Below are 13183 nucleotides of genomic sequence, written 5' to 3' on the forward strand. Positions count from 1 at the left end.
TACGTCCTATTAACTGAGTAATATTATCCATTGTATTCTCTGGACCATGATAATTATCCGCACGTCTGACTTGAGCGTTGGAGGGGTTTCCGTCGGATCAACCCCCGACCTAGTTCACTTGTTCTATGATCGCATGTATCTCAAGGTCATCAAGCTCGTGAGCCAGTGATCCACAATGCTCTTCCAGCTCATCGTACTTCAACACTCTAAGGTGATTTAACTTTAGTATCATCAAGCAAGAACAACAGCGATTGGAAAAGCGATACTGTTGACGGTCAGTGTTTAATCTTAATCCTTTACTATTATTGTATAATAAAAATAGGAAAAAAAAATATTACTTATGAGTATTGGTGATAAGTATTTGTTTATTAAATAATAATCTATTAGAGATGATTAACTAAATAATGTGACTTTGTTTGATTTTTGGTATCCTGAATGATTTGTCGGGTTGAACCGCAAATATTATGTTATCATACATTATGTTGCTTTGTAGGCATGATTTTTAATTGGATCTTCCAAGGTCAAATAATACAATCGAGCTTCATTATATTATTTAATTTCATCTTGACTAATCTTATCTTGCCAACCAAACGAGGCCTAAAATGATATATATTCTTATGCCAAATGAACAAGATTCCTTTTTTTTTTCAATTTTATTTTGATGTCAATGGATCTTACAGTTAACCATAAGAACATGTACAATGTAAATTAATAGTCATTTAGTGAGATTTGCTTAATGTAATCTTAAAACTGTTTCTTATGTGCAAAATGTATGCTGGAGCCTGTTTCAATGTGTGCAGATGATAACGGAGATGTATGAATTATATTGAAATATTGAATTTTACTTGTAGATGTTAACATAAATTATAGATGCGGTTAGAAATGCCTTGATCTTCATTATAGGGTTCCGGACATTTTGGGCAGCCCTACATATGGTCACATACATTGTAGGATGAATTTGTTTATACTCGACGAAGTATTACTCGTCTCGTGTCATATCTTATTTTGATGATGAAAAGCAAATGGGTGAATCGGTTAGACTTGTCTCAAAGGTGCTTCTGCATTTTACGTTTGGAGGGATATTCTACTTTGTTATGGTTGGGATTGTTGTTAGTTAGTATTCGGGTTATGGCCACGAAAAGTAACGGAGAAAAGCGGCCACGTGTAATTAAAATTGTTAAATTGTTTTGCGCTGTCGGAATGCCTTTATTAGGTTCTTATTTAGGAAAGAAGTTCGACGATATGGCATCACTGTACGCCTTCGTGGCAGCAACTATAAGTGTACTGTCACTTTTTATGGCAACTGGAGCAGCTGAATATTTCGGCTTCATTGATTTATTCAATGGAGTTGCATTCGGAGTGCTAGAAAATGTCGAAGCAGAAACATGGAAATCGGTGATTCTTGCGTTTATTGGCAGAGCGGATTTAAATACTTAGTGGAGTATATAAGAAGTTGGATTCGTAACGATGAAGATGACATAGAACACGGAGGACGTGCCAAACAACGATAGTAGTGGACTTAGACACGGCCATGGGCCGGTTCATTCCGGTTCACGGTTCATTTTTTCCGTAACCAGAACCGGCCCGTACACGGTTCGGCGGGCCGGTTCACTCCGGTTCTGGGCCCATCCGGGCCGGTTCCGGGTCGGCCCGAAAATTTGGATTTATATATATTTTTTTTGAAAATACTTGATGGATAAATAAATTAAAAGAAATACTTTTAAATATGGAAAAAAACAAAAGAAAATAAATAAAATGACTTGAAATTTATTTTATAGGAAAAAATGGGGTGTGAGGGTATTTATTGGAAAAAATGGGGTGGGGGATTCAAAAAAGAGCAAATAACGGCCGGTTCACTGGGCCGATTCACCGGGCCGGTTCAAGTTTTTTAAGTTTTTTCAGCTTTTTTTTCAATTTTTTTTTTAATTTCGGGTGAATAGCCGGGCCGACCCGACGGTTCACGGTTCATCTATTTCAAGAATCGGGCCGGCCCGAGGGACACAGGCCGGTTCACAATTCCGGAACCAATTCACCGGTTAAAGGGTCAGTCCGGTTCGTCAACGGACCGGTTCGGGCCGGTTCCGAGCCGAAAATCGGCCATGACCGTGTCTAAGTTGACTGACTGTATGGATGTATATTTTATTTTTGGTATGAAAACCAGGCATTAATCCAAAATCTAACATTTGAAAGGCAGGATAATTAGCCCTTTATCTCAATTTTGCCCCACCCATAGAGAATACAAAACCATAGCGCCTATATTAAAGACAGAGCCGGTCCTGACATTTTTGAGACCCTAAGCGAACTTAAAAAATGTTGCACTCGTTTATGTTAATATTATTGAACTTTTTTTCATTGTAGATATTTTTTTTTTACAAATGTCTCATTAATTTCTCAATAAAAAAACTATTTAAACATTACTCTCTCTTCTAGCATTATTTGATGCAAAATCACTAAGTACACTTGTGTAATCAATCTTCACATTTCTCTTTTTCTTATTTCAAACTTCACATATATGTATATATTTGTATATTAAGTTTTTTTTTTTGGGCCCCACATGGAAGTGGGGCCCTAAGCAATTGCATCCGCCGCTTCCCTCCAAGACCGGCTCTAATTGAAGAATAAATATTCATGTGGTATTGGAAATTACAACCACACCCTTGAAATAGTTATCGGAGCCACAAAAAAAAAAACTCATGTCCTGGGGACCGATATACACTATAATTATTTCCCACGGGACCGTTAATGCTACCATAGACAAAAAATTATAAATCTTATATAAAAATAATAAGAATTTAAGAAATGTTAGGAGAATCATGTCACCCCCTAACACTATGTTGACTCCACCACTGCATGAAACTAATAGTTCGTTAGAACCCTAACGAAATAACTTATCCAATGTATTATTTCGTAGAGTTTCTAAGTTTCTAATTATGTTTTAGGGGCTGATTGTAATTATCGATACTATAAGGACCTTAAAGTTATTTTAGAAAACTTTAGGGGTGTAGATGTAATTTTCCCAAGAATAAAATTAGCGCGCTCTTGTAAATTTAGTTTGAAAACCTTTTGTCCCCGCCACTCTCTCTCTCTCTCTCTCTCTCTCTCTCTCTCACACACACACACACACACACACAAAAACACACATCACCGAAAAGCAAAAATGCCGACGACCTTCATCGCTGTTCAATGCTTCGAATGCTCGACTATGCAGGCAATTCACTCTGTTTCTCTCTCTCTCTCTCTCATTCAATGTGTGTGTTTACTGCGTGTTCTTCGTATGTTGAAAATTGATTGCACTGTATATATATATATGCAGGTGAAGCAGCAGAAGAAGAGCAGCAACAAGTGGATCTGCGTGGTGTGCAATCAGAAGCAATCTGTGCGCAAGGTTTTCGCACAGGCATCCATGGCCAGAGACGTACGCAAATTCGTCCAGACTTTCAACATGTCTCGTCAATTCTCCGATCAAAATCAATTCAATCTCTCCGATGAACACGATCGTACCTCCGACAATTCTCCGATCCACGAACAGACGAAGAAGATGAAGAGAAACGATTGGACTGAATATGTTGATAACGACGATCAAGAGGAATATCGGGGAAAGTTTCATATAGACGACGAAGATCGCACACAAGGTGTTTGATTAAATGTCTAAGAGAAGATAACTTATTAAAAAAAAAATTGTTTTGTGATTTTTTATGTCGATTTTTTGGATGAATAGACGATGAGCCGATCATAGTGACTGAGATGCCGAAGGCGCTGTTCAAGAAGCCGAAGGTGAAGGGCTATTCTTCCAATGGTGGCAATACCGAAAAGCTTTTCAAGCCAATGTTTCCGAACAGAAGTAATTCCAAAAAGCACCAAAACGAACATTGCCAAGGTAAAATAAATAAATAAAATAAATTCGATGCTTTTTTCATAAGATTTGATATCCTAATGTAGTTCAAATTTTCATTTTGAAAGAATTGATGGTGGTCGATTTGTTTTTTTTTTTCTGTCGGGCTGCAGATATTCGTTTAGCTGAGTTGGAGCAGACATCAGATTACGCGACGAGAGCTCGAATCATGGAACCTACGCCTTCGAATAAATCAGATTTAGCTCACAAATGGAATCGTTTCAAGGCACAGATTCAAGATAAGAACACCCGTTTAACCAACATGGATGAGCCATTTGTACAAAAGCCAACGAAAGAGATAAAGGGATCAATCTCGAAGTGGAACGCTTACATAACGCCAGACGACGATGAAAATACAGCCACTGAGGAGCCAAATGCACGTTTCCTTGGAGTCGAGGGACGAGTTTCTAAGTGGAGTAGCTTCATAACTGAAGAAAAAGACGTTGACTTGGAGAATATCGGGAGTGGAAACTCGTACCAAAGGGTCGATGATGACATCCACCCCGATTTCCTCTGATCTCCGATCTTCTGCTTTTTTCAGTTGTAAGAACAAATACTTCATTTATGTGCTCATTTTTATTGCGACATTCATTAGTTCGAAAATCGGAAAAAATCGCAAATTACTACATTTTAAACCAAATAAAAAAAAAATAGCATGAAGGATTAAAGAAGTTGATATATCAGAATATATTTATTTTAAGAATTCAAAACAAAGTAAAAATCTGCATACTATTAAAAAAAAAAAAAAAAAAAAAAAGCTTCTTGCCTGAAAAAAATTAAGTGAACGAATAAGATTTGAAGTTTAAATCTAACTCTATGGTTAGCTAGAAGCCTTGATTTGATTAAATTAGGACAAGGAGCGAAGTTGATGACCGATTTCGGGAACCGAAGTTGCTATACGCAGCACACCCATAGCCTCGACGACTTTCTTTTTCAGAGCTTCGGGAGATTCGATGAGATGAAGCACTTCCGTTTGATCCATCTCCAACAACATACCGGTCACTTTTCCCGCATGATTGTGCTCCAAACGGTCCACGAGCGGGTAAAGTTGTTCCCCTAGCATCTGCAAGAAGAAAAAAAAAAATACGACACGATGTCACTATTAAGCAATAGCTAGATAAAGTTGGTTAAGAAAAAAATAAGAAGCCGAGAAATTGGAGTAATAAGTACCACTCGCTGATTTTCTGGAGAAGCGGAAGCCAAAGCCGAAGCGAGGGTTGACCTAGATAACGGGACCGAAAGTGGAACTTCCAACGGTGCAGATACATCGATGGGAAGAACGGGTCCCATTAGACCTTGAGGAACCATCGAATGATTGAAACCGTTTCTTGCATTCACCATGTATCTGCTCATACCTTGATTCGAGTTGAGCTGCATCGGAGATAATACACACACATTCATATATATATACACATGTACTGCGGAAATGAAAACAAAAGTGATCATCATAAAGTTAATAAAGAGAAAAAATTTACAGAGGGGGCATAGACCCCCATAACCCTATTATTATGCTGGCTCCGCCACTGAATACACACACCAAATTAAATAATTTTATATATAAGAAAAGAAAAGAATTTATAGAGGGGGCATAGACCCCCATGATCATATGCTGGCTCCACCACCGAACGCGCATAGAACAGAAAAAAAAAAGGTTTATAAACCTGTTGTTGGTGATGGTGTTGAGAATTAGGAGGTCGCCTAGGAGGCAAACGCTGCTGCTGAACGGGCTGAGGTTGTCGTTGGAGTTGGAAAGGCATGACGTAATTGGAGGGAATTGGTTGTGGCTGCAATGCTGCTGCTGGCATATGCTGCTGCGGAAATCCATATGGAGGCGGCATCTGAGGCACGAGGCCCGGGCCCACCGGCCCGAAGTATAGCTGCTGCTGCTGCTGATGATGATGATGAGCAAGACTTGGCGGGCCCGCGTGGAATCCTGCCATTCCCGACAACGGCGACATTGGTCCCGGTGTACGTATCTGAGCAAAATGTGCCTAAAAATAGTAGAATTACTTCTACTTTAAACTTGACAAGGCTCCGAAAAATAAACGACGTCTTTTCGTGCAGCCGTTATCATAAGCATATATAGGTTATTATTGAGGCACATTTTCATTTCACAAACATTTGTTGCACAAAATTCACCGCTAAAACAAACACGAATAACACAAGTAGAAGCTAAAAAAATGAATTACTTCGATTAGTTATTATTTTATTTTATTATCGACTTTTTTTTTACGTACTAAGATCGAAAAAAAAAAGAACGAATAGTTATAGTATAAATTACCTGCAGCCAACCCTTCCTCTCTTCTTTCCGTTGAGCTACCGCAACGTATAAAGGTTTCCTTCCTATCATTTTCCCATTCATTTCTTTCAACTGAAAACAAACACATAAAGAAAATGATCGAACGGATAACTAAAAGACGTAAAAGCGCAACAAATAAACGAACATTAAGATAAAAAAAAAAAAAATCCGTAATCTTACAGCTTTCGCAGCTTCTTCCGGGTTGGAGAATGCCACAAAACCGGCACCTTTGCTCATTCCATTTGGATCACGCATGAGCTAAAGAAAATATCGACAATTGTTTTTAAAAAAAATCGTAAAGAGAAACAACAATGCCAATAAGTAATATTGATAATTTACGATATTTTAATACCTTGCATGAAGTGATGGTCCCGAACTCGGAGAACAACTCCTTCAGCTTCTCGTCGTTCACACAATCATCGAGATTTTTCAAGTAAAGATTAGCACCTTTCAATTTCTCAAACCGATTATTTCTCTCCTCTTCGAATCTCGCCCTCAATTCCGCCTCCCTTTCAGCCTTCTTCTCAGCCTTTCCAACGTACAACACTTTATCTTCGATCGAAAATCCGTTCAAATTCTCCACCGCAGCAGCTGCAGAATCGAACCCTTCAAAGTTAACAAATCCAAAGCACCTCGATTTTCCACTCCCATCTTTCATCACGACAGCGCTCGTTATCGGTCCGAATTTCTCGAACATTTTCTTCAAGTCCTCGTCCGTGATATTTCCCGATAAATTTTTCACGTAAACGTTCGTGTACTTAGGGGACCCTTTTGCTCGATCCCTTTCTTGACGGCGTATGAAAGTGCCGACAAAGACTTTTTTGTCGTTTATTAGCATTCCATTCAACCACTTGATTGCGTTTTGCGCGGATTCGTCAGTATCGAACTGCACGAAGCCGTAGCCCTTTGATTTCTCGTTCTTGTCGACGGCTACTTTGCACGAGAGCACGGTTCCGAAGCTGGTAAAAGTTTCGTAGAGCGCCTTGTCGTCGATCGCTTGATCCAAATTCTTGATGAAGAGATTTGCGTATCCGCTTTTACGCATGCTCGGATCTCTTTGGCAAAACATAATCCTTAGAGGCTTCCCGTCCACCTCAGCGAAATTCAATCTATTCCTCGCGTTTGCAGCTGCAATATATCCATATGAAAAATCAGTTCATCGATCAGTAATATATACGTATATACGTATATATACATATATACCTATAAAAATTACAACACTCATATTAGTAATTATAATGATGCAAATAAACCCCCAAAAAAATGCTAGGATTTACCGTATCAAAAATGTATTTGCTACAACCATTTACATTTACCGTAGCAAAGTTTTTGCCACGCACGTATATGCTACAGCGCACAAATTCGTAGCAAAAGTTTTTTCACTACAAATTCGGTACCCTTTTACTACAGTTAATGCTCGTAGTAAAAAACTATTTTTCTAAATATATATATGTATATACGTATATATACATAATACATATATGGATTAAACATACATATAAAATTTCCAACACTCAGTTTAGTAATTATAATGAATAAAAAAAAAAAAAAAAAAAAAAATCCGGCCGCCTTAGATCTATTTTTTTCCTTTGGATCTTTCATGTGTGTGTGTGTGTGTGTGTGTGTGTGTAGAGATCTGTGATGGTTTAAGGTAATGAGAGCATAAATGTGAGATAAATCCATTTAAATCTCACATGCATGCAACAACAGTATATATATATATAATATACATACACGTGGCAGTAAAAAATGGGAAATTAAAAACAGAAGAAAAAAAAAAGTGATCGGAGGAAGAAGAATGACCGTCGGTGGGAGTAGTGAAATTGACGTAGGCGTAGCCGAGTGAAGACATCCGATTCTGATCCCTGCAAATCCTGACGGATATCACCTCCGCCACCTCGTTGAACATTTCGTACAGCCTGCTCTCGTCCACCGTTGCCTCCAGGTTTCCCACGTACAGTGACGAGTTCGGAAACACTCCCCCACTCACCCCCGCCCCCGCCGCCGGTGTCGGGGCTAAATGAGCCTGCACCGCCGGTGGAGGAACCGCCGTCGTCGCCGCCATTGTCGAGATTTACGAATCGGAAGTAATAATTAGGGAGGAAATAATTAAATATATATATACGTACACAATCCCCTTGTATCTATATATGAATATATACGTACAGGAATCCTGTATCTATTTCTCTGTGTTTCTAAGAGTCATGAGTATGAGAGAAGGAGAACGGAATAGGTGCGTGTTCGCCTTTTAGATAGGGGAACGGGTAGCAATCCCCTGCGACACAGTCCACTGGCAAATGGTGCACCACTGGATTTGGTTGACCGTTGACTGCATGGGGTTTTTTTGTGTTCGCGAGTGTCTGCGGAACACGGAAACCCGCCGCTGTACAGGATTGTAGCTCTGTGGAACGGGTGATTTGTTGCGAACCGGTTCAAAAGTAAGAGAAAAAAAAAAAGCGACGTTTGTAGAGGGGCACCTGTGGTTTGACACGTGGCGTTCGCCTGTGGTGTCTTTCTTCACTTGGGTATAACGCACGTGCGCCATATTTATCATTAATTACTTTTGACAAAATAGATTATACTATTAAAAAATGGTACTAAAATTAGTGTTGTTTGGAACGAAGTTGTCGCGCCAAGTGGAAGTTAGTTTCGATATTTTTTATGATCAAGACTTGACTAAAATATTATATTATATTTTGTGGAGTAAGAAAAGTCTACGTAGTTTTTATTGAATAATAAAATTTGGATATAAATGGTATCATGATTTAGGGGTATGCTTATTAAATTTGTAGTACATGCTTGCGTCATTGTATGTACAAATACTATATTTCAAGGTGTTAAATGCTAAAAAACTACATTTCAAGGGTGCAAAGTGGAATTAAACCAAACTTATTCGCTGTATTAAAGTTCAAAGTCCATGTTATGACAATTGACCTCAAAGGACAATAGCTAGAGTGGTACTCTCTTCGTTTCAAAATAATGTCCTATCGAATTGGCGCGTACTTACTAAGAAGGGGCAATTTGCTAAGCATTCTTCCATCATAATAAATGTATAAAAATTAAATAAATGTATATATAATAAATTTTCCGTTAATACTTAGTTTACTAGTATTTTACGGGGAGAAAGCGCTAACAAGAACGCATTCGAATTAACTATTTATAGTTTAAGTCTATTATCTTTAGCACATGCTTGTGTCATTGTATGTACAAATACTATAGTTGAAGGTGCAAAGTGTCAAAAAAATATATTTTAAGGGTGCAAATTGGAAGGTTCAAAGTACATGTTATGATAGATGATGACAAAGGACAACCACTACAGTGGTACTCTCTCCGTTTCAAAATAATATCCTGTTATTGGATTGACAAATATTTCTAGGATGAGATCCCATGTTCTAAACTTTTATGAGATACCCCCTTTATATTGCGCCACATGTCCCTGCCAAAAAAATCATTTTTTCCTCATTTACGTATTGTCGTAAATACCTTCGTATAATTAATATTTTCAAAAAATCGGCCATTATATATTATTAATGTAATGTCAATTTTACCCTCTATATTTTTAATGCAATTTTAAATATATATTTTTTGCTGAATTAAAATTTATAATGTCAATTATATCATTATTCGTAAAAATCATTAAACCACCCATTCAAAATTGCATCAACCTGAATTCGAACTCATGACCATCTGAAAACACACAAGAATACTTACCATTAAGACACAACACATAATTGACAATAAACTAACAATACGGATATATATCACAAAGCTACAATTTATAATGGTTATAAAACTTATATAAATAATGTTAAATAAATTATTAATTCTCATATAATTATAATTATTATATATTAAAAATATCCCATACTAACAAATCTTTATATAATATAATTTAAAAATCTAAGGAAATGTTGTTCAACTCGTGTAATTTAAAAATGAGTTTCGAAAGAATTTGAAGTTTGAATTGAATCGTAAATTGGAAGATTTAATTAAATCGTAATATTTGAATCAATTAAACTCATGTGTTTTCAATTCAAAAACAATATTCAAAGATTTGATCGATTAAGCTCAACTCATTTCAATTCGTATACAATATTCAAATATTTGAATCGGTTAAACTCAATAATTTACAATAGCGTATTAATCAATCTGTGTATAGTTAAAGTTTAGTAACCTTTTTTTTTTATTGAATTTTATCATAAAAAATAATAAAATTTAATTCGTAAAAATCGTAAGATTTAATCGGTTCATGGTTAGATTAAATCTTACGATTTACGATATGATTTTTACGATTTTACGAATTAAATTATTATTTTGTTGTTAAAATTGAATTAAAAGGATAGTAGACTTTAATTATAAATAGTTAACTCGATTAATACGTTCTTGTCAGTGGTTGAACTTAATCGGTTCAAATTTTTGAATAATATTTACAAATTAAAAGGATTTGCGCTTAATTGATTCAAATCATACGCTTTAATTAATCTTATGATTTGATTCTTGCGTAATTTAGAAATGATTTTTTTATGATAAAATTGAATTAAAAATGTATTACACTTTAATTAATAATAGTTAATTTGATTAAGACGTTCTTGTCAATAGTTGAGCGCGCTAATGAATCGATTCAAATATTTGAATAATTTTTACGAATTGAAAGCACTTGAGCTTAATTGGTTCAAATATTACGCTTTGATAAAATATTATGATTTACGGTTAGGTTCTTACATGTGTTAGGAATTAAATTTACTATTTTTTATGACAAAATTGAATTAAAAAGATATTAGACATTACTTATAAATAGTTAAATCAATTATGTAACATGTTATGTCAATAGTTAAGCAACCGATTAAAATATTTGAATAATGTTTACTAATTGAAAGGATTTGTACTTCATCGATTCAAATCTTACTAGTTGATTAAATTAAATATTAAAAGAAATTCACAATATAGTATTTGTAGTATATAATTTTATTTTAAAGTAAGAAAACTACTAATTGAAATGAGTTATAATTTTTTCTTCTTCTAAACAAACATATTATTTTATTTTGTATTTGGATTTGTCACACTATCGATTAAATAACATAAGTGAGTTTGAATTAAGTTATGCATTTTTTTTATATTTAATTGAGCATTCTTTATATTTAATTGAGCATTCTTTACATTAAATGGTGGAGTTTATTAATACTTCTAATATTATATAATTAATGATAGATGTTTGGCGTATTGAACTGCAATTCTTTATATTTTTAAAACTTTATTTTATTAAATTTGTTAATAATTTATTTAATATCATTTAATAATAATGAATGTTGCAATTAATATTTGAATTAACAATATTTATACAATTATTGTTAAATATATCATAATAAGTTAATGTGCTTGGATGGTTAGGAGTGATAAATGTATTAAGAGGTCACAAGTTCTATTCCTAATGAATGCATTTTTTTCGGTTATTTATCAAATAAATCTCGGTCACAATGAATTTAAATTAATTATTTAATTAAAATATAGTAGGGGGTAAATTAGACAATTAATGTTAATCAATTTTATATAAATTTAATAAAAAAATAATCGAAGGATAATTTGGTAAAGTACTTCATTTTTTAGAACATAAGCCATGTTATTTTCCTAGGGTCCAGATTTAATCTTAGAAAATTAATGGTGATTAATGCATATCTCATAAAAATTTAGAACATGGGGTATCTCACCCTAGACAAACCCTACTAAGAAACTACTCCCCATTAAAAGTATCGTTTAACCATTTTTTTTTCATATTAATTGTCATTTTAAATTTCAAGAGTATTTTGTTAAATTACTAATGTTGCCCTTTTATTATTAATTGTTCAAACTAATTAAGTTGTACAATTAATTTATCTTTCTTCAAAGTTTATAAAGGGAATTTGAGCCTTTTCATTTAAAAAAGAAAGGCCATTTATTATGTTTTTTTAATTTATATACGCTTACCTTAAGAAGCTACACTTTTTCTGACCAAAATACCTTTCTCATTAAATTTATTTCCATGAATTCTCTATTAACTAATTGACAGTAATTACATTAAAATTGAGAAAATGGTAATTAACATATCATTGAATTTTAAATTCACGTATAATATGAAAAAAAAAAAAAATCTTTACACCAACGATTAATTTGAAACATGAGAAATATTACAAATCTCTAAGTATTTTCTATGCTCTATCAATTAGCATTAGAGTACTATCATTGTATATGTTAGAATAATTGGAAAATGTCATGATAAATTTGATCTGTTTATCTATAAATACAACTCTATAATTAAGACAATTTTAATTATAGTAACAATATTTATATTGAGGAAATTAAAAACATGATTGCTTCAATATTGTCCGAAAACAAATAGTTCATCAATCGGAAGGACAACATAAGCAAACTTTTTGATGATCTTCAAAGTCGCTTACAGATTTGCTGTTCGATATGCTTGAAAAACAATATATATTTACGAGTTAGAGGTGAGCTGGCGACTTTCGAGCTCTCTGATGGCCTACGCACTATTCTAAAGTAAGAGGAACGACTTGACATGGTTGACGGCCTGACGAGTTGGTACACATGAAGTACACACGACGACCTAGGGTTTCGTTTCCCTCCTATATATGGATGTATTGCATACGCCTTACTTGCATAACATTTTTCTCGCATCTCTACTATATTTTTCTTTGAATGGTCCAAGGAACCACGCCAACCTCCAAATTTATTGTCCATTAAGAAACAATCTTTTTCGTTATAAGATCCTGAAATAAGCTACGTACAATTATAAATAAATAAATAAATTGAGATGCAACAATTATGTCGGTGAGTAAATTATCGAATCGAATGATCAATGTGGTGTGGGATACAAGACAAACGAAGCAATGATGTTCGAAGTAACTTCAGACAAATTAACGGAAGTTGATAATCGATCTACTATAGTAGTATTAGTGTTGTCGATGTGTGTGACCAAAACAAAACATCGAAAAAGGGCA

General features: G+C 34.7%; 2 protein-coding genes across 2 annotated transcripts; one reads left to right on the forward strand and one right to left on the reverse strand.

Annotated features, from left to right (window-relative positions):
- Positions 1 to 3045: 3045 nt before the first annotated feature.
- Positions 3046 to 4483, forward strand: LOC105972536 (uncharacterized). The gene is made up of 4 exons (XM_012997496.2): positions 3046 to 3208; positions 3314 to 3632; positions 3719 to 3877; positions 4006 to 4483. Exons 1-4 carry the CDS (start codon positions 3158 to 3160, stop codon positions 4407 to 4409), a joined length of 933 nt encoding a protein of 310 aa, XP_012852950.2. The 5' UTR covers positions 3046 to 3157; the 3' UTR covers positions 4410 to 4483.
- Positions 4484 to 4561: 78 nt separating this feature from the next.
- PAB5 (poly(A)-binding protein 5) lies at positions 4562 to 8300 on the reverse strand. Its single transcript, XM_012997595.2, has 7 exons — positions 7995 to 8300; positions 6544 to 7319; positions 6372 to 6449; positions 6174 to 6263; positions 5554 to 5883; positions 5063 to 5263; positions 4562 to 4955 (listed from the first exon to the last, which is right to left on the reverse strand). Exons 1-7 carry the CDS (start codon positions 8254 to 8256, stop codon positions 4740 to 4742), a joined length of 1953 nt encoding a protein of 650 aa, XP_012853049.2. The 5' UTR covers positions 8257 to 8300; the 3' UTR covers positions 4562 to 4739.
- Between the last annotated feature and the right edge of the window lie 4883 nt (positions 8301 to 13183).

Source organism: Erythranthe guttata, chromosome 3 (assembly GCF_056151865.1).
Source record: "Erythranthe guttata isolate IM_541 chromosome 3, IM_541, whole genome shotgun sequence".
NCBI lineage: Eukaryota > Viridiplantae > Streptophyta > Magnoliopsida > Lamiales > Phrymaceae > Erythranthe > Erythranthe guttata.

Excerpts from the sequence above, each read along its gene's own strand:
- PAB5 (XM_012997595.2), bottom strand. The coding sequence starts at position 8,256 with ATGGCGGCGACGACGGCGGTTCCTCCACCGGCGGTGCAGGCTCATTTA. Across the intron at positions 6,264-6,371 it reads CGGAAGAAGCTGCGAAAGCT|TTGAAAGAAATGAATGGGAA; the intron begins GTAAGATTACGG and ends GTTTGTTTTCAG. Across the intron at positions 5,884-6,173 it reads AGAGGAAGGGTTGGCTGCAG|GCACATTTTGCTCAGATACG; the intron begins GTAATTTATACT and ends TACTATTTTTAG.
- LOC105972536 (XM_012997496.2), top strand. The coding sequence starts at position 3,158 with ATGCCGACGACCTTCATCGCTGTTCAATGCTTCGAATGCTCGACTATG. Across the intron at positions 3,209-3,313 it reads TCGAATGCTCGACTATGCAG|GTGAAGCAGCAGAAGAAGAG; the intron begins GCAATTCACTCT and ends ATATATATGCAG. Across the intron at positions 3,633-3,718 it reads CGACGAAGATCGCACACAAG|ACGATGAGCCGATCATAGTG; the intron begins GTGTTTGATTAA and ends TTGGATGAATAG.